The following is a 20,694-nucleotide window of genomic DNA, read 5'->3' as shown; positions in this document are numbered from 1 at the left end:
TGCCGATTAACGGAAACATGAGGAATTGCTTGCAAAACTAGGGAAGGAAGACAAGGAAAGAAAAAAGAGGCGGGAAGGGCACACCAACGCGGTGTGCACAGGGCCCCTGCCAGGGCAGCTTAACAGCGGGAAGGTCAGCCGCTGCCCACGCTCGTTCTGCCTAATGGGAGCTTCCCCAGCGCGGCGAGCCCCGCGAGCCTCGGGGCGCCTGCGCCGCCGTGGCGATTCGGCGCAGTGGAAGTGGCGAGTGAGGGCGACGCACCTGCGCGAAAGCAGCAGCGGCGGCAGCGGCGGGAGAACGGAGTCCAGTGCGATTGCGCAAAAGCCAGGGCTGTGGTGGGGGCCGCGGAGGCGTGCGCCGTGCGCCTGCGCGGAGGGTTGCGTGGCGCGGTGGCGGGGAAGGGTGGTGTCCTGTAAGTGGAGCTGCGGGTGGGGCCGTCGGCGGCGCTGGTGAGCTTTGCGGAGTTGGGCGGTGCTGAGGAGGAGGAGGTGGCGGCTGGGTCTGACGCGGCCAGGTTCTTGGGGGCTCCACTTGTTTGTTTATTTATTTATTTATCGTGTGGGCCTCCGAGTGTACGCGCGCTCCACTACTTGGTGGGGAGGGGGTGGGGGGAGGGCCCGGGGAAAAGAGGGAGTTGGAACCGGGGTCGAAACGCCGCGTGACTTGTAGGTGAGGGAGCGCCGAGCCGTCGCCGCAGCCTCCGCCGCCGTGAAGCCCTTGTTCCCGCTGCTGGGAAGGAGCGTCTGGTGCCGACAAGATGGCGGACGGGGAGCTGAACGTGGACAGTCTCATCACCCGACTGCTGGAGGGTGAGTGCGGGGCCGGCCTGCCGCAAGGAGGGGGCGCCCCCTTCAGCCCTCATTCCCCCTCGCTGCCGAACCCGAGGGGACCCCCGTTTCCGCCCCGCGGCGGCTGCGGAGGAGGGAGGCGAGGAGGCTGCTTGGCCGGGGGGGAGCGGCCTCCAGGAACACGGTCGGCAGGAGGCAATTCGAGAGGGGCTGTCCCCGCGGGCGGCCCGGCGGGCAATGTCCCCGCGAACCCTCGGGGACCGTCATGGCATCGCGCTGGCCGGGGGCTACGAGGAGCCCAAGGGTGCTGGGTGACCCTTCCCAAGGAGGGTGCGAGGATGCGAGTTTCTGTGCATTGTATGTCCGTGGAACGTGTATTTCTTCTCTGTTCTCTTTGTGCATTGCCCTTGGCTGCCTCCGATTCTTGTTCCGGGAGTGAATTTTATTAAAAATATTCTCATTGAGACAATTGTTGGACCTCTTCTGCATTTTTGCATGATGCTGTAGGACGAACTCTGTTTAAGGAGGGGATAACATTAGCGGGAGTTGAGTACCTCCTATTTATTATTTAGGTTAAAAAAATAGTAAAACAGAAGTCTTTGACTCGAGCTGAAGATGCACTCAAGAATATGTAGACACGTTTGCTGACGGGATCGGCTTTCGGGTTTGAGAATTTAACAGGCTTGAGCAGGATTTAATTTCTGCACAAACTTAGAAGGGTCTACTTTATTGTAAAAGCCTCTCGTGTGTGAAAGGTATTTACAAGTCTTCTCTGCTTTTGAAGTTTCCTGCTCCTTCTGTTTTTATTGAACAGTTTTATGTTGGGGTGGGGGATAGAGGGAATGGGAAGAGATGGAGAGACCAAGGTATTATTCACACTTAATCGCAGTCTTGTGCCAGTGAATCCCTTTACCCTAAAATTTGCCTCACCACTAATTTGCTTTGTGAGTGTGTAGAAAAGATACTAAGCCTTCAAAAAAAAATTAGCCTTTTCTGTTGGAAATCGTTAGAGTGTATATGCACTAACTTACTTGCTTTCAGGTTACCTGAAGGTAACTTGACAACAGCGAAGCGCAGTATATTCTTATATTTGGAAAATCATCAAAGAAAATTGTATTCTTGGGGGTGAGGGGCCGGCTAGTTCCTTTTTTCAGTCTGTGTGTTGGTTTCTCGTTGGTTCTGTATGTGCCCGTTGTGTAACAAACTACAGTTTATTTGCTCCAGATGTGAAAGCCTTCCAGCAGTCTTAAGACTGGATAGGAAAGTTTTACCAGGAACTCTTACTTACCTTTTCTTTTACTATCGAGTTATTCTTGGGAGGCCCCCTGGTGCCTGTAGTCCGTGTTCGCTGCTTAAGTCTTGGTGGACTTTTAACAGATGTGGACATCTTGCTGGGTCTACGAGATACTTGCTTTGGAAAAAATTTTGTTTTGTGATTGTGCATTGTTCTAAGAGGGAAGTGTAGCTACTTAAACATTTTAATGTCTTGATAACTTTTGGGGGAATCTGGGCCCCGCTTTCTTACACATTTTAAACTTGAGTTTGTACATTTAAGTATTTTAAAAATCTGATGTTTGTATTTCAACTTCTTCACTTTTATTTTTCATGTACTTACATACTTGTATACTTTGTAGGCATAAAACAGTAGATTTTGTGTTTTAAAATGTTTGATCTGGGACCTTTTAAATCAGATGCACTTGTTTAGGATACTTAAGAAACTTCACTAGTGGACTGTTCAAGTTTATTGGAAAAAAGATACGGAGGGAAAAATAGGCTGAGGGATTCCATCAGTTTTGTGAATTCAGATTTAATATTTGGTGCTGGCTTTGAACAACCTCCCCCTCCCCCCGCCTGTGTGTGTGTGTGTGTGTGTGTGTGTGTGTGTGTGTGTGAGAGAGAGAGAGAGAGAGAGAGAGAGAGAGATAGTCTAGACAGTTTCCCCTTTTAATATTGATCTCCTTTATGCCAATCACCAGGAATCCAAAGATAAAACACAATCTCTTCACCCAGGGAGCTTCCAGGCTAAAGTGATTTCTGGGCTTTTGCGACCTCTGTCTATATTCAACACACTACCATCAGTAAAAGAGTTTCATTACTTGCTTCTCAATCCTGGGAAGTATATTTAGTTTGACAGTCCCTCCTTGGAATTCTTAAATCCTGCAGGCTCCTTCTCTTTTCCTCTTCCAAAATCTATACCTGTTCAAAGACATCCAGAACAGACGTATTTTTTTTTTTGTCTGCCTTTGTTTTCAGTGATGTTACTTGCTCATTAAAGTTCATTTAGATTCAAGTGATGGTGTTTTGTAAAGCTGCCTAGCAAAATAGCTGCAGTAGGTGTTTTTGGGTTTTTTTTAGTATTAAAAGAACATATAAATGGGACGCCTGGGTGGCTCAGTCACTTGGGCGTCCAACTTTGGCTCAGGTCATGATCTTTAGTTGGTGAGTTCGAGCCCCACGTCAGGCTCTGTGCTGACAGCTTGGAGCCTGGAGTCTGTTTAAGATTCTGTGTCTACCTCTCTCTCTGCCCCTCCCCCGCTTGTACTCTGTCTCTCTCTCTCTCAAAAATAAATAAACGTTTAAAAAAATTAAAAAAAAAATAAATGAATATATAAGATAAAACTTAGAATGTCTCCACATGGGAAAAATCAGCAGAACTTCATCTTATTTTAAAACGTTGATTGTGGGGCGCCTGGGTGGCGCAGTCGGTTAAGTGTCCGACTTCAGCCAGGTCACGATCTCGCGGTCCGGGAGTTCGAGCCCCGCGTCAGGCTCTGGGCTGATGGCTCAGAGCCTGGAGCCTGTTTCCGATTCTGTGTCTCCCTCTCTCTCTGCCCCTCCCCCGTTCATGCTCTGTCTCTCTCTGTCCCAAAAATAAATAAACGTTGGAAAAAAAAAAAAAAAAACGTTGATTGTTGGGGCGCCCGGGTGGCTTGGTCGGTTGGGTGTCCGACTTCAGCTCAGGTCATGATCTCACGGTCTGTGAGTTCAAGCCCCGCGTCGGGCTCTGTGCTGACCGCTCAGAGCCTGGAGCCTGTTTCAGATTCTGTGTCTCCCTCTCTCTCTGCCCCTCCCCTGTTCATGCTCTGTCTGTCTCTGTCTCAAAAATAAATAAACGTTAAAAAAAAAATTTAAAAAAAAAATAAAACGTTGATTGTAATTCCAAGGCATGCTCTTGATTTCTTTTTTATTATATCAAATTGCCAGTGAGCTGTAACACGTTTGGTAACCATATTTTATAAGTTGCTTTTGTGTTTTTTTTTTCTTTTTTGAGTGGGCATATCATTGATGTAATATTTTCAAAGTGCTTTCAGAACAATTTAAAATTTTCTGTTATTTAATGCAAACCATATACTAATTTCTTATTTGAATAGTGCGTATTCCTCCAGTACATTGGGTTAAGTTTTACTTAGAACTAAAAGCCAAGGACGCCTGTGATTCTATCCCCTGTAGTGAACCCTGTTACCACATTCTCATGGCTTATAATAATGCTCTTGACTGATTGTTTAAATCTAGTTCCTGTGGGTGTCCTGGAAAACCCAGTGAAAGCTTTTTACTTTGATCATTAGTTCCAAAAGGAGTTAGGGTGGCCGTAGGAATATAGCATAATCACCTTGCAAACGTTGTTCAAATTATAAATGTTGAGTTTATTTTGGGAGGAAGTGAAATAGAATGAGTAGATGGATCTGTTTGGAAAGAGGATAGGGTGAAAAACTGCTTCCCACTAGCTGTTCCCAACCAGACTTTATCCAAGTGTCTAAAAACTGGGCTGTACCGGATGATAATTAACACATGCCTATTATGTAGATCCTATATTTTGTTATGTTTATCATATATATCTGTGTGTATGTATATATCTCTGAATTTGTGAAACTTCTGTGATCATTTCTGTTCTTGTGGGTTATGTATTCTAAAGATTTAGTCAGGCTGAGACAGACTAAGCAAATAGGAAGCTTTGTTTGTGTCCTTTTGAAAGTTAAAAAAATGGAATGGACTTGAAAAATTAAATAGATTAATAAAAGCACATTAAAATCCTCTTTAAATAAAAGTTTTATTGAGATATAATTTACATACTATGTATTTCACTTACTTCAAGTGTATAATTCGATGATTTTTAGTATATTTACAGAGTTGCCCACGCATCACCACAATTTTAGAACATTTTCACCAACACAGCCCTGTTCCCATTAGCCAACACACTCTCTTTTTCCTTTCAACCCTCCCCCAGCATTAGGCAACGACTAATCTGTCTATCTCTATGGATTTTGCCTGTGCTGGACATTTCATGTAAATGGAAACGTAATATATGGCCTCTTGTGATTGGCTTCTTCTAATGTTTAAAAATTCATCTATATTGTGTCATGTCTTAGTATTTCATTCCTTTTATAGGTGAATAATATTCCATTGTATCAGTAGACCACATTTTATTATTCATTACTTGTTGGGCATTAGACTTGTTTCCCCTTTTTGGCTGTTGAGAGTAATACTGCTATAAACATTGGTGTACAAGTTTTTGTGTGGGCATGTTTTTACTTCTCTTGAGTCTACAGCTAGGAATGGAATTGTTGGGTCATATGGTAAGTCTATATACGTTTGACCTTTTGAGGAACTGCCAGACTGTTTAAAGCCTTTTTTTTCTCCGATTTAAATTGTTTAGTTGTGATCCAGAAGTCTAAAGGTTAGGCAGTTTGAAGGAAGTGCTAGTCTGCTTGTTCCTGGCAACCCCAACTTCTGCAGGAAAGTGTTGTTTATATATAGATCCAAGGCCAGGTTTGTTAGAAATGAGCAGGTTGAGGAGTAGGAAAGATCATCTGAGGGATACTTTCGCTCTTCCCTTGCTGCTTCCTAGATGAGAAGCTAGAGGATGCATAAAAGTGGTACATTTTTTTAACTGATTCAGAGATTAGGTTTGTTTTCCTGTTAATTCGTGGTTCCAACAAGTGAGGGAAACATTGAAAGTTTAAAGTAGTGCAGAAGTGTTTTTATTTTGTTATTTAAATGCAAAGCTGAAGCTTTTCTGGTAAATATCTAAATCCAAGATTAAAATTCGTTGGGATTTAGAAATCTATTTACATTTGAGTCTAGAGACAGGATTATATTTTAAGATTTAGGGTTAACAGGAAGATAACAAATTATATCTAGCAGGCTTTTTTCTCTATTGCTTTCCATATTTACTATTTTAACAGTATTCATTCCAATGGCACGTATTCTCAGTTCTAACAGAGGTAAAATAATATAAGTATATAAGAATGTCAAAATATTTAGAAATAATAATTGAAATCTCATAAGTATTTCTGATTGGGATATGGGGATGCAAAGAGAAGAAATGGTTTGTAAATGAGGTAGGTTTAGGAGTGATGTGGTGGAGGATGGGAATTCCCAGTTGAGTTTTCTAGGATTTAATTTTTAGTGGATACAAATTTATACCCTCAAGCAGCAATCCCTGCCCTTCTAGCAGCTGTATATAGCCATTCCAAGGCTTATTTTTCCTGGAAAGGTAGAGGGTCAGTGAATATAGGAAGGAGAAAGTGATCAGGGACACATCTCTTTCTTGTACACCCTCTGTGTCTCCCCTAGATTGAATTGGATTACCTTCGAAGTCTTGGTTACTGGTAGGTGAAATGCAGTTTTTTTACACTCTATTCTCTGAAATACACCATAGGACATCTGTTAGATAAAATTGAAAATGCCTTAATGGAAATAGTCTTCATTGCATAGTTAGAGGTAAAGGACTAAAAATGCAGAAACTCCTTCTGAAGTTTAGCAAGTATAAAAAACCACTGGCCAGTCTTTTCCTAGTGTTGGAGGAATTCAGTCCCTGGTCTAGGTGGGTTCTTGTAATACAGTAGAAAAAGTAGTAGAAGGACAGTGGCAGTTGACCTTTATCCTGCTTCTGCTCTACTCATGTAGCAGAGTGATTTATGAGGGTGTATATACATAACTTTCCTGAAAATTCCTGGCCTCTCTCTCCCTTCCCAAGTTTACCTGCAAGAACAGGTAAGAGTTACTTATGTAATAGTGGAAACATGGCCTTTGGGTCCTGGTAATGTGCCCACACTGTGTAATTTGGAGGTGAAACAGTTTATTTCACCATAAAAGAATTTTATCCCCAGAATCTTCATCAGAATATCGCTAAGTTCCAGTCTAGTCAATTACAGATTCACAGAAGCATTTTCTTGCTTTGAGTATTTGTTTAATAACACCATTTTAACTTTTCCTCTAATTTTACCTCCTCTATTTTTAAGATTTAGAGAAATCAAAAGATACTTTTCATAATAAAAGGAGTTTAATAAGGACATCTATTATGTAGCTTTCTTTAATATTATAATTCACGGTTATAATGACTTCTATAAATTGGGAAGGAATCTTCATAGGTGTTTGTTCGTAGGTTATCTCTGTTGTTTGAATATTTGTCAAATAATTGAACCAAAGTAGTGAGAGAAAATGACCAGCCTTCTGAGGAGATCTAAGTTTACACAGTGATAGAAAGGAATGTGTTTTTTGAACTTAACTGCAGTAGTTACGCTAATCAGATGTTTACTCAGTTGTGTATTTACTCAAGATATATCTGTAAGTATTGTTACAGTGGGAGGCCATGTTTATGCTGGTTTAGGATACAGGTTCTGCATGTATTTTAATTTCAGCTCTGCCTCTGTTCTGCATATTGGGGATGATAGTGTCTATTTCATAATGTATCTGTAAAGACTAAACAGATAAAACCCTTTGATACATAATAAAAGCTCAGAAAATGTTAGCTGTTGTTACTCTTTCTGTTTGGTATAAACCTGAACTGAGAAATAGGCAATAGAAGACTTTTTATGCTGCTGAGTCCTGAACCCTTCCTGTAGTAATTATTGAGAAGGCCATTCCTTATGAGGATCTAACATGTATTGTGTCCTCCACATTGTGTTATTGCATGCAACCACTCTTTTCATGTATGTGTATATGTGTGTAAAACATTTTGTTCCTATTTCCATCATCCGGAGTTTGTAATCTGGTTTGAAATAGTGTTGGTGCTGAAGGGCAGAGACAATTTTAGGCAGAATAAGATGGTGAAAAGTAAGTTAAAGAAATTTGTTGTATGCCTTCTTTTGGCTGGGGACTAGAGCAGTGGATTTCAAACTTTTTGACTCTTGGGACCACTTTATATACTCCTAAAAAGAATAGAGGACAAGAGCTTTTATTTATGTGAGTTATTAGTACTGTGTTAGAGATTAAAACAGAATTTTAAAATATCTTTTTTAATTCATTTAAAATAATGGTCCATTGCATGCCAGCATAAATAATGTTTTCTAAAACAAATATAGTGATAAGTAAACCTCTTTAATGTCTGGTTTTGTAGAAGTTAACCATATAACATATAGTTGGAAAGTGAAGGAGTATTTTATTAGTCTTTTTAGATAATTGTGGATATTCTTTAATGTTGTGTTTATTCTTTAATGATATTCTTTAATGTTGTACTAATCAACAAGTGGTAATTTCTTAAAGGTTAGTTGTAATGTGGAATCAGAAATATCTGAGTTTTTTTGTTCCTTTACATTAAAATCCATTGATCCGTCTTACACTTAAAAAAAAAATTTATTTTAACACTTACTCATTTTTGAGAGACAGAGACAGAGTGCAAGCAGGGGAGAACAGAGAGAGAGAGAGAGAGAGGGAGACACAGAATCTGCAGCAGTCTCCCGGCTCTGAACTGTCAGCACAGAGCCCGATGGAGGGCTTGAACTCACGAGCCGTGAGATCATGACCTGAGCCGAAGTCGGACGCTTAACTGACTGAGCCACCCAGGCGCCCCTGTCTTACACTTAAATGGTTCTTATACGTTCTTTATAACATGCATTGGTCATATGGAAAATATCAGTTACATCGAGTTATGCAGATGTTCTAATGTTGATACATCTTACACAATATCAAAAAATAATATTTGTTGATATAACAAGGTATCAGAAGAGTCTTTAAGTATGGAAGAAGCTGTCAGATTCGTGGTGCTGGATACAAAGTTTCCAAAATTTTAATTTTCACTTGAAAGGTTGATTTTTATCATTAGCAACAAATGCTGTCAGTTGTTTTCTTTGAAACGACACAGCCTCACTTTGTTCATTTTCAAGAGTATCTGTTAAATCTAAGTGTAGATAGCTATAGTTTGTCAGCTACGCTTTCCAGTAAAAAAGATGTTCTGTGAAAAATGTGGCTAGATCCGCTTGGAGCTAAAACTGTCACACGAGTGCTTTTCTTGAACACAGCCATTGTGCTTTGGTATGTAGCAGAAATGCCTAATGGATACTTTTCATTTCATTATACAGAATATTAAAAAGATGTATATTCAATGGTGGAGATGTAATAAATTTGATAATTTTTACTACTTGAGGGCATTCTTAAGTGAAACTGGACTTCTTTGTGTTTCACTATAAATGCACGGCAGTGAATACCACCAGTACATTTTGGCACCACTGATTTTGTTTTGTGCTAAGGTGCTAGCATTTTTGCCCACCATTGGCTTCTGTGTCATGCAGATGTCAACATAGTGAAAAAGGGGATCCCGCTTGGAGAACCATAGAGCTAGGGCACCCTTCCTCTGTTCTGAAACATCTGGCTCTCAGCTATATCTGCTACTTCTTTATTCTTTGCTTATCATTTGTTTACTGGTATATCTGGAATCACTTTTTAATTTATGACTCTTCACAGGCCCCTTTGAGAATTCATGAAAGCCATAGGCCTTTTCAGAAAAATATGTATGTTCATATATATACACAGTATTACAGCTTGAGGTATTATACAGAGCTTCTTAAGGCCACATTAATCATTCCTATCAGGCAGACTTAAGATAAATTGAAATTGTGACAGCTGCCTAATTCTTTCACTTGAAACCAAAATTCCACATTTTAACCACTTGTAAAAATTTTACTGTTTTTACTTTTTGTGGCTTAAAGGGAGACTTACATGCTAAATAGGGAGAAATAGCCACTTCATCCTACAGAAAAAAACCAGGAAATTTAGCAAGTCTGGATTGAAGTTAACTTTGCTATTGATTAATGTGTAACCATGAGTGAATTTTGGGGGGGTGTAGAGTGAATTAAGATATTAAAGGTTATGGAAGATTCCTAAGATTTCATGGGGGCAGATATGATAGATAGTAATGGGGTTGGTTCTTTTTTCTTGACATCCTTTCTGTTTTAGAGAAGGCAGTTATTGTGAGAACTTGCCGGAGAAAATAGCAGATGGTTATTGAAAGATAAAATTTAATATACACACAATACACATAAAAACACATATATCACACACCATTTGTATTTTTTTTTTAAGTGTATTTATTTTGAGAGAGAGCACAAGCAGAGGAGGGGCAGAGAGAGAGGGAGAGAGACAATCCCAAGCAGGCTCCGCACTGTCAGTGCAGAGCCCAACATGGGGCTTGAACCCACGAACCATGAGATCATGATCCGCGCCAAAGTCAAGAGTTGGCTGCTTCACTGACTGAGGCACCCTGGCGCCCAACACCATTTGTGATTTAAAAGATAAACCTGCATTGAAAAGGTTTTTTACATGAATATGAAATTTGAAATACAATGATTAAGTGCAATTTGTGTATCTTCTTTTGGCATCAGATAACATTTTGTTTAATTGAGGTTCAGAGTTAGTGTTCTGTGTCATCAAAATTGATTGCAAGTGTTCATCTGTTAATGCTGATCTGTAATGAGATCTGTATTTCATCTTGGAAGGTATCTTTTAACATGGATAGGTATTGCCAAATACTGATATCAGTCCACAAGAATGTGATTTTAGTTAATGATTTTAGTTATCATTTGGAAGGTATTTATAGACTTCTTCTAGTCCTCTCCTAATATTTGCCTTTTATTATGTTATCACAGCACACAAATCAATTCCAATCAAGGGCAAAGTGGAAGCTCTTCACCTACACAGTTAAGTAGATTTTGGTATAGTGTGCACTAGCACTGACGTCTGAAGAGTTCTGTTGGAACTGTGATTTGAGCTTAGAATATATTTAATGCAAATCTGTGAGGAAATGAAGATCTTGTTTTAACTTTGACAGCACTGGGAGTGTATAAAGCAGCTTTTTTGACATTTGCTTGTGAATTCAAGCATCATTAGTTGTCATAATGACTTACCACAGTATACGTTTCACATATAAATGTTTTTTTGCCTTACAATTTTAGATTCAATCATTAAGAAACATTATCAGGTTTGCAACAAAATCTAGTTTATTAAACTACCCATAATAGGGGCGCCTGGGTGGCGCAGTCGGTTAAGCATCCGACTTCAGCCAGGTCACGATCTCGTGGTCCGTGAGTTCGAGCCCCGCATCAGGCTCTGGGCTGATGGCTCAGAGCCTGGAGCCTGTTTCCGATTCTGTGTCTCCCTCTCTCTCTGCCCCTCCCCCGTTCGTGCTCTGTCTCTCTCTGTCCCAAAAATAAATAAACGTTGAAAAAAAAAAAAATAACTACCCATAATAGTGATAGTGATTGTTGTCATTCAGAAAAATTTCAGTATTGGCCCTGAGCTCAAAAAAATCACAATAAAACTATCACTACTAGGCCATTGAACTGCTGTGTAGTAGAGCAATTTGAGGTATTCAGCTTTTATTTCTGACAAATACTCACGGAACTGACAATAGCTCATGAGTGCTAATGATGTGCACTATTGATTACCGCTGAGCCAACAATACATGGTAAAGTATCTTTCTACTGAGTAATTGCACCATACACTATAAACACCTTAAATGTTCACAAGTTTGTAAAATCGTCCAACTAGGGTCTTTTTTTGTGCTCTATGTATATTTTTACCACCATTTTTTCTTTTGTTTTTCTCAGCTTCTTGAAAATATTTTTGATAGCTAATTCAAGGCTCACTCTTCAGTCACTCAATTTAGTATTGGCTCCTTAAATAAGGCAACAGTTAGGTATTGGTAGTATCTGTGAAGTCACGAAGAGCCAAGGAAAACCACTTGAAATCATTTGTTTTTGTTTTTATTTTTTAAAACATTTATTCAGGGGCACCTGGGTGGCTCAGTCGGTTGAGTGTCCGACTTCAGCTCAGGTCACAATCTCAAGGTTCGTGAGTTCGAGCCCCACGTCGGGCTCTGGGCTGATGGCTCGGAGCCTGGATCCTGCTTCTGATCCTGTGTCTCCCTCTCTCTCTGCCCCTCCCCCATTCATGCTCTGTCTCTCTCTGTCTCAAAAATAAATAAACATTAAAAAAAATTAAAAAAAAACCATTTATTCATTTTTGAGAAAGATAGCATGAATGGGGGAGGGGCTGAGCGAGAGGGAGACATAGAATCTGAAGCAGGCTCCAGGCTGTGAGCTGTCTGCACAGAGCCCTGATACAGGGCTCAAACTCAAAGGCCACTAGATAATGACCTGAGCTGAAGTCGGAAGCTTAACTGACAGAGCCATCCAGATGCCCTCATTTTTTATTGTTTTTTTTTTATTGTTGTTGTTGTTTTAATGTTTATTTATTTATTTTGAGAGAGCGAGAGCACTCGTGCACGAGTGCAAGCTGGGAGGGGCAGAGAGAGAGAGAGGGAGAGAGAGAATCTCAGACGGGCTCCACACTGTCAGTTCACAGAGCCCAGTGTGGGGCTCTCACTCGCAAACTGAGTGAGATCATGACCTGAGCAGAAGTTGGATACTTAAACAGCTGAGCCACCTAGGTGTTCCTCATTTGTTTTTTTAACTGATGATTGGTTAATACTGCTCCCGTTGTCTTCGATGCTTCAAGAACTGTTTTTACAGAAAGGGTAATAGTCTTAAACAAGAATATTGTTTCAGGACCTATTTCTTTGGCTTTTCCAATCAAACATGATTTCAGGAACTCACCATTAGTACATGGCTTTCCTTGCTTGCTAACACAGTAGCCAGCAATTTAATTTTGGTTGCAGTCTCATTTTTATTTTTGTGAAGAAATTCTGCTGTGATGAGATTCCATTTAAAATGTTTAAATTGTCTTTGCTTTTGAGTGAAATAGGAATGTTGTGATGATAGTGCTTAGCCTGGTAATGTGAACATATATTGTATTTTTTTAAGCATAGCTATAATGTTATAAATACAATGCTTAGCTGTCTAGTTCAGTAACAGAATAGTCCACACTCCACTGTGCTTTAAAAGTGCGACATTTGCATTCCATTTTTCCTGCGTGATGAGTATGCACTGTAATAAAAGTAGAAAAATGTTTTTAAATGTTGCAGAACAGCAACAAGCAGGAACTCAAGACACTGTTAAGTTATAACTGTATTTCTGTAATTCGTAGTACCATGAGAAGCAGTGTGAAATGATAGAGTGCCCTGTGTCTCTGTCACAATGAATCTGCTCTGCCATTGTATGGTGAAAGTACCCATAGATGATACTTAATGGGGGTTGGGGGTGGGAGAAGAAAAGAAAAACATAACAAGTAAGAGTAGTTGTGTTTCTGTAAAACATTTTATTTATGGATGCTGAAAATTTATATAATTTTTATGTGTCTCTTCCTCCCCCCCCCATCATTTTTTAAAAAGTAAAAACTCACAAAACCAGGCATTGGGCCAAATTTGATTCATGTTTTCCCCCTTTTCTGATGTGGACATGCTTGCACAGAAAGATTCTCTTATCAGGAGTAGAAGACCTTTACCAGTCAGGACTGGTAAAAAAAATATGGGGTTAGGGCCCATAGTGTTTAGTCCTTGCAATGTATTCCTCTAGTTTCTGTATGTAATCATCCAAATTTCTCCTCTGTGACCAATAATCATATTTTGTGTCCTTTTCTGTATGTATTTGAGCAATGAACACAGGAAATTTTTGAGGGTTTTGATCCTTGAGGAAAAGGAAGCAGCAGTGAGCTCACCAATCACTCTGGCTTTTTTCCTGGAGGTATAGGGGAATAGATCCCAAACAAAAAGTGGCAGTCTTCCTGGACTCAAGAGGAGAGATGGAAGTCTGAGGCCATTAAAGCGTTGAAACTTAAATCCAAAAGAGGAGAGAACCACATAGATTCTAACCCCAAAATCTGCAGTCAGGTCCCCCTTAAGTCATTGACTTCTAAGGTGTACATATACAAGAGAAGATTCTAAGAAACTCAGAAGAAAACAGTATCTGGAAAGCTAAAGATCTGAGCAGAGATTCCAGTATCACCCTAGTGCCAGAGAGGCAAAAGTTGAAGTTCAGACTGCCAAATTAGGGGGACTGTATTATAGTCTAAATTTTCCATTGATACTCCATCATGACCACTCCCTAAGATTGAAGGCAAAACTGAAATAGACTAGCCCTCAAGAAAATGTAAGTCATTATTACTCTTACCACTGAAAGGAAACAATGCTGTCTGGAAGATGTCGTCTAGAGCTCATACAATTTCCATCCATAATCAGATATTTCATTCAGTGAAATGACCACAGGACATGCTAATAGACTTAACTGACCAGAAATCAGAGGAAAAAAGGGAACAAATCCCCAGATTATTCAGATATTAGAGTTATCACTGAGAGACTTTAAAATAACTGATTTAATGTGTGCAGGATAAATAAGAAGTGATGGGAAATTTTATCAGAGTCCTGGAAACTTTACAACTAAAAAAGTACATTCACTAACAATGAGAATTTGAGAGTTGGGCTTACTAGCACAGTAAAAACAGCGGCGTAGTAAAAGCTAGGAAAAAAAGTGTTGTGTAGAAATTACGCAGTGCTGAGAAAAAAACAGAGGGGAAATAAAGAAAGCAGGAGACAGTGGAAAGGTTTAACATACATAATGGGAGTCCCGGAAAGAGGGGAGATACAGGGTAGAGGAAATACTGACCAAGACTTCTCCAAAGGGAGAAAGATACCAAAAGATTAAAGAAGCTCCTTGGATTCCAGGAAGGAAAAATACAAATAAAACTATATTGAAACCCATCGTAGACTTAACTGCTAAAAATGAAGAAAAAGAAAATCTTTATGTTTTAATCTTTTTAATGTTTGTTTATTTTTGAGAGAGAGATAGCACGCGAGTTGGGGAGGGACAGAGAAGGGGGGGCATGGAATTGAGCTGTCAGCGCAGAGCCCGATGTAGGGCTCAAACTCATGAACCATGAGATGATGACCTGAGTTGAAGTTGGCCTCTTAACTGACTTAGCCAACCAGGCACCCCGAAAGAGAAAATGTTAAAAGCTACCAGAGGAAACAAGTCATTACATGACCTTCAAGAGAACATTGATGGTTGATATATCACCTGAAACTACAGATGCCAGAAAACAATAGACTGTCCTTTTAAGGTGCTGAAAGAAAAGGAAGAATGCTAATCTAGAATTCTAAATCCAGTGAGCATATCCTTCAGAAGAGAAGGCAACGGATGCCTTCATGATCTTGCGGTTCCTGAGTTTGAGCCACATGTCGGGCTCAGTGCTGACAGCTTGGAGCTTGGAGCGTGCCTGAGGCTCCAGGCTCCAAGTTAGACTATAATACAGTCCCCCTAACTTGTCTCTGTCTGGCTCTGGCTCTGGCTCTGGCTCTCTCTGCCCCTCCCCCACTCACGCTCTTGTCCGTGTCTCTCTTTCTCTCTCTCTCTCTCTCTCAAAAATAAACATTAAAAAAAAATTTAAGTGAAACAAAATAAAAACACAAACAAGCTGAGAAAATTTACTGATACAGACTGGTACTGGAATTTTCTAGTAAAGTTCGTATTGAAAGAAAATGATTCCAGATAAAAGCACAGAACTGCAGAAGTAAATGAACAACAATAAGGATAAATGTGTGTAATTATAAATTAATGCTTTTTAAGACATTTATGGTTTGTAGGGTTTAAACTATGTGGAAGCAGTATATGACAACTGTAGAACAAAAGGCTAAAAAGTGCATTTGTTATTTCTAGAGTAACTACCAAAAGAAAAAGAATATATAACTAAAAAGATAACAGAGGAGAAAATGGAGTAATAAAAGATAATTGTTCCAAAGAAACACAAGGAAAGAGAAATAAAGGAATGAGGAACATGTGATACAAACAAAGCAAATGACAGGATTTGTCCATAATTATAGTAAATGTGAAAGGAGTAAACACTCAAGACAAAGTTCAGGAGACCTAACTATACTGTATACAGGGAACATATTTTAAATTTAAGGGCAAAGATAGAGGAGTAAGCACCAGAATGGGAGAACTGCATCATGCACACGTTAACCAGAAGAAACCTGGTTGGCTGTATACATCAGAAATAGTATATAAGGCAGGAAGTATCACTAGAGGTAAAGAAGGGCATTGCATAATGTTAAAAGGATGAATGCCACAGGAAGAGACAATAATCTTAAAATTTTTAGGTATCTAATATTATAGGTCTAAAACACAAAAAGGAAAACTTGATAGAACCAAAAGGTTAAAATAGACAAAACCACACTATATAGATTAACGTACCTTTCTCAGTAACTAATAGAACAAAGAAAAAATCAAGGATCTAGAAGATTTAAACAACACAGTAAATTTGACCTAAGTGACACACACAACACTTTACTCAACAACTACAGGATATACACACTTTTCAAATATGTATGGAACATTTACTAAAGTATGCAATATGCAGTACCAAAAAGCAATTCTCAGTAAATTTAAAAGAAATGAGGTCTCAGGTTCTCTGATTTCAGTAATGATAAACTAGAAATCAATAGCATGTAACTAGAAAATTCTCAAATACTTAGAAATAAGCAGTGTACTTTTACATATTTTACTGCTACTGAAGAAATAGCAGTGAAAATTATAAAATGTGTTGACCTGAATAATAATAAAAATACATGTCAAACTTGTGCAATTGCAGCAAGAAGCAATGCTTACAGGGATATGTATAGCTTTAAAAATACATATAATAATATATATTGGTGGGGAGGGGGGAAGGCTGAACATTAAATTTTTATTTCAGGACAGTAGAAGAATAAGGAAAGATATAATAAAGATGAGAGCCGAAATCAAATAGAAATCAAATGTATGATTTTTTAAAATGAAAATGTTGTAGCTTCTTCTCTGGGAAGACTCCAAATAACAGATGACACCAGTGCTGTGGGAGGGCCCAGGGGCCCTGGAATGGGAGGCCATGGCGGCTTCCACAGAGGTTTCAGCAGCGGCATCTGGGGCCAGGGCCATAGCCGGGGTCAGGACAGGAGCTGTGGAGCTCACGGAGGCAAAGCCAAGGACAAGGCTGCCACTAGGCTGGGCCGCCTGGTGGTCAACGACATGAAGATCAAGTCTAGAGGACACCTGTCTCCTCCCTGCCCATAAAAAGAATGTGAGATCATTGCCTTCTTCCTGGGGTCATCCTTCAAGAATGAGGTTTTGAAGATTATATCTGTGCAAGAAGCAGATTCATGCTGGCCAGTGGACCAGGTTCAAAGCATTTGTTGCCATCAGAGATTACAGTGGGCACATCGGTCTGGGTGTTAAGTGCTCCAAGGAGGTAGCCACTGCCATCCGTGGAGCCATCATTCTGGCCAAGTTTCTCGTCCCCAGGCAATGAGGCTACTGGGGAAACAAGATTGGCAAGCCCATACTGTCCCATGCAAGGTGACTGGCTGTTGTGGCTTTGTGCTGGTTCTCCTCATCCCTGCTTCCAGAGGCACTGGCATTGTCTCAGCCTGTGCCCAAGAAGCTACTGGTGATGGCTGGTATTGATGATTGCTACACCTTGGCCAGGGGCTGCACTGCCACCCTGGGCAACTTCGCCAAGGCCACTTCTGATGCCATTTCCAAGATTTAACAGTTATCTCATCCCTGATCTTTGGAAAGAGACTGTGTTCACCAAATCTCCTATCAAGAATTCACCGACCATTTCGTAAAGACCCACACCACAGTTTCCATGCAGAGGGCTCAGGCTCCAGCTACGGCCACAATATAGTTTTATACAAGAAAAATAAAGTGAATTAAAATTGTTTAAAAAAGAAATTGTTGGTAAGATTAATAAAATTGATAATCCCCAGAAAGACTGATAATGTAAGAAATAGAAAACAAATTATCAAAAAAGATACAGGAGATGTGACTAGTAATGGAGACTAACGAGATGGAACAAACAAAAGCAATAATGTAATCCTGGCTGGGATTCTGTACTAGAGGAGAAGAATGTGCTATAAAGGACATGATTGAGACAATTATTAAAATTGTAGTATATTCTTCACATTAAAGATTTATATCTGTTAAATTCCCTGGATCTGATAATTTATACTGTGCTATCTTTTTTTTTTTTTTAAAGTTTATTTATTTTGAGGGTGGGGAAGGGCAGAGAGAAAGAGAGAGAGAGAATCCCAAGCAGGCTCCATGCTGTCAACACAGAACCCGATGCGGAGCTCTGTCTCACAACTACGAAATCGTGACCTGAGCTGAAATGAAGAGTTGAACACTTAACCAACTAAGCCACCCAGAATACAGTCTGTTCTTAAATGAGTCGGAGAAAAGTTATGTATATGTATTTTAAAGGAAGTTAAGATTTTATAAATAACTTAGTGCTAATAACTTTTATAATTTAGATGAAAAACTAATCTTGACAATACTGATAAAAAGGAATAGAAAATCTGAATAGTTTTATATATGTTAAAGAAAATGAATTTGTAGTTGGAATACTTCTCAAAAAAAATTCCAAGCCCATTTGGTTTTGCTGGTGACTTAAATATTTAAAAAAGAAGAAATTAGGCCAATTTTGTTGAAAGCAGAAAAAGAGAGAACACTTCCCAACTTGTTCTTTGAAGCCAGCACAACCCTAATACTTAAATCTGACAACTATCAAAGAAAGGCAATTACCGACCAGTATCGCTCATGAATATAGCCACAGAAATCATGAGCAAATTATTAGCAAATTGAATAAGAAAGATAAATGTCATAATGTGGTGGGGTTTATTCTAGGAATCCAAGGAACATTCAATCGATATAAATCATATTAACAGAATAAGGTGGAGGGGGATTATTATCTCAATGGATGAGATACAGTATTTGATAAATTTTAACATCCTTCATGATAAAAATTCTTAGCAAACTGAGTATGTACAAAACTATAGCTATCATAATGGTGAGAAATATTGAATGCTTTTTTTTCTCTTAGTTCAGGAACAGGACAAGGAAAACCTTTAGCACACTTCAGCATTGTCTTGGAGGTCCTAGTCAATTCAATGAAGAAGAAAAATAAAAGATACAAAGATTGGGAAAGAAGTAGTAAAAGTCTTCACAGATGATATGGTTGTATACTTGGTAAATCCAAAGGGATCTTCAAACTGTTAGACTAGGAAACAAAGTCACTATTCATAAATCAATTACACTTAACATCAAATAATTAGAAAATGAAATAAAACACATTTACAAAGCAGCACCCCTTCAATTCAATTTAATGAAAATGTGCAGGACTGCCCCTTAAACACTACAAAACATTGGTGAGAGAAACACATGACAACTGAAAGAGATACCATGTTTATGGAACACTCAAAATTACTAAGGTAAATTCTCCCTGGATATATTAATTCCCAGTTAAAACTCCCACAAGCTGAGGGTGAGGAGAAATAGACAAGCCAATTTTAAAACATATTTGAAAATGCAAAAGGACCTAGATTAGCAAAGGCAATCTTAACAAAGTTGGAATGCTTATATTATGAGATAACTTTATAAAAAAAACAACAGTAGGGGCGTCTGGGTGACTCAGTCTGTTAAACATCCAAGTCTTGATATGGGTTCAGGTCAACTCAGGTGATCTCATGGTGGTGAAGTTGAGCCCCCCCCCCCCCCCCCCCCCCCCGCACCATCACCATGCTGAGCGTGGAGCCTGCTTGGGATTCTCTCTCTCTTCACCCTCTCCCAGTTGTTCACATGGACACATATGGTGCGCGCACGCTCTGTCTCTGTCTCTCAAAATAAAGTTTCTTTTAAAAAGCTACAGTAATTAAGACAATGTAGTACTGCTGTAAAAATAAACAGATTAATGGACTATATGGAGTGTCCATAAATGGATCCACTCATGTATGGTCAACCTGATTTTTCTACACATCTCCCCCTGCAGTTCTGTGGAGAAAGGATGGTCTTTACAATAAATAGTGCTAAATCAATGGATTATTGAATGAGATAGGCTAAAATAGTAAAGCGTCTAGAAGGAAACATAAGGAAATATGTTTAGAGGAGATAAACATTGCTGAACACAGTAACATGGATAGATTTCACAGAAGAATGAGCAAAAGAGTATGTATACTGTATATTTCTATTTATCCAGAATTCAGTAACGAGTCAGATTAATCATACTGAAAGAAATAAAAATAGTAACCTTCGGCATTATTATTGAATGGTTAAGGGTATAAGGGAGCCTTCAGGGTTGCTGGAAGTATTCTGTATCTTGATGTGAATGTGATTACTTAGGTGTATACATAGTTAAAATTTGGGGCACCTGGGTGGCTCAGTCGGTTAAGCCTCACACTTCGGCTCAGGTCATGATCTCACAGCTGGTGAGTTCAAGCCCTGCATCTGGTCTCTGTGCTGACACCTCAGAGCCTAGAGTCGGCTTTGGATTCTGTGACTCCCTCTCTCTGCCCCTCCCCCCCACCTCAATAAGAAATAAACATTAAAATTTTTAAATTTATTGAGTAAATGCCCATAATGTTAGTGTACTTTACTGTATATGTGTGATACCTCAAAATATTTTCTAAACAGCAACAGCATGGTAGATATTTCCTATAATGGCATATTTACCTGGTTTACAATTATTGGCTGCTAAATTTTTTTCTGGGAAACTTTTGACTAAGAATTTTTTTGTGGTAGTAGAGGGGGGAGTGTGTTGAGTTAGAAGACTGGTTCTAAATTCTTCTCTGCTGCTTTTTACTCATTCTAGTTTTATAAACCTGGGCTCCCTGATTTTCAAGTTTTTAAATTTTTCTGTTGTTGTATAGTGTGGATAATAGCTTCCCTTTCTAATTCTTGGGACATCAAAAGGATTAAATGAGATGATTGA

General features: G+C 39.4%; 1 protein-coding gene and 1 pseudogene across 2 annotated transcripts in view; both read left to right on the top strand.

The window, feature by feature from the left end:
- The first annotated feature begins 365 nt into the window (after positions 1-365).
- PPP1CB (protein phosphatase 1 catalytic subunit beta) overlaps positions 366-20,694 on the top strand; it is a 43,877-nt gene continuing 23,548 nt past the window's right edge. The window contains exons 1-2 of one of the 2 annotated variants that reach the window (XM_047851435.1): positions 366-450; positions 671-810. In XM_047851435.1, the coding sequence (XP_047707391.1) occupies positions 759-810 (52 nt within the window). In that variant the 5' untranslated portion in view covers positions 366-450; positions 671-758. The other variant, XM_047851436.1, reaches the window with a different exon arrangement.
- Positions 16,725-17,836, top strand: LOC125162058 (40S ribosomal protein S2-like; annotated as a pseudogene).

This window comes from Prionailurus viverrinus, chromosome A3, assembly GCF_022837055.1.
Source record: "Prionailurus viverrinus isolate Anna chromosome A3, UM_Priviv_1.0, whole genome shotgun sequence".
Lineage (NCBI taxonomy): Eukaryota > Metazoa > Chordata > Mammalia > Carnivora > Felidae > Prionailurus > Prionailurus viverrinus.
This window is presented reverse-complemented; position numbering and strand designations above follow the sequence as displayed.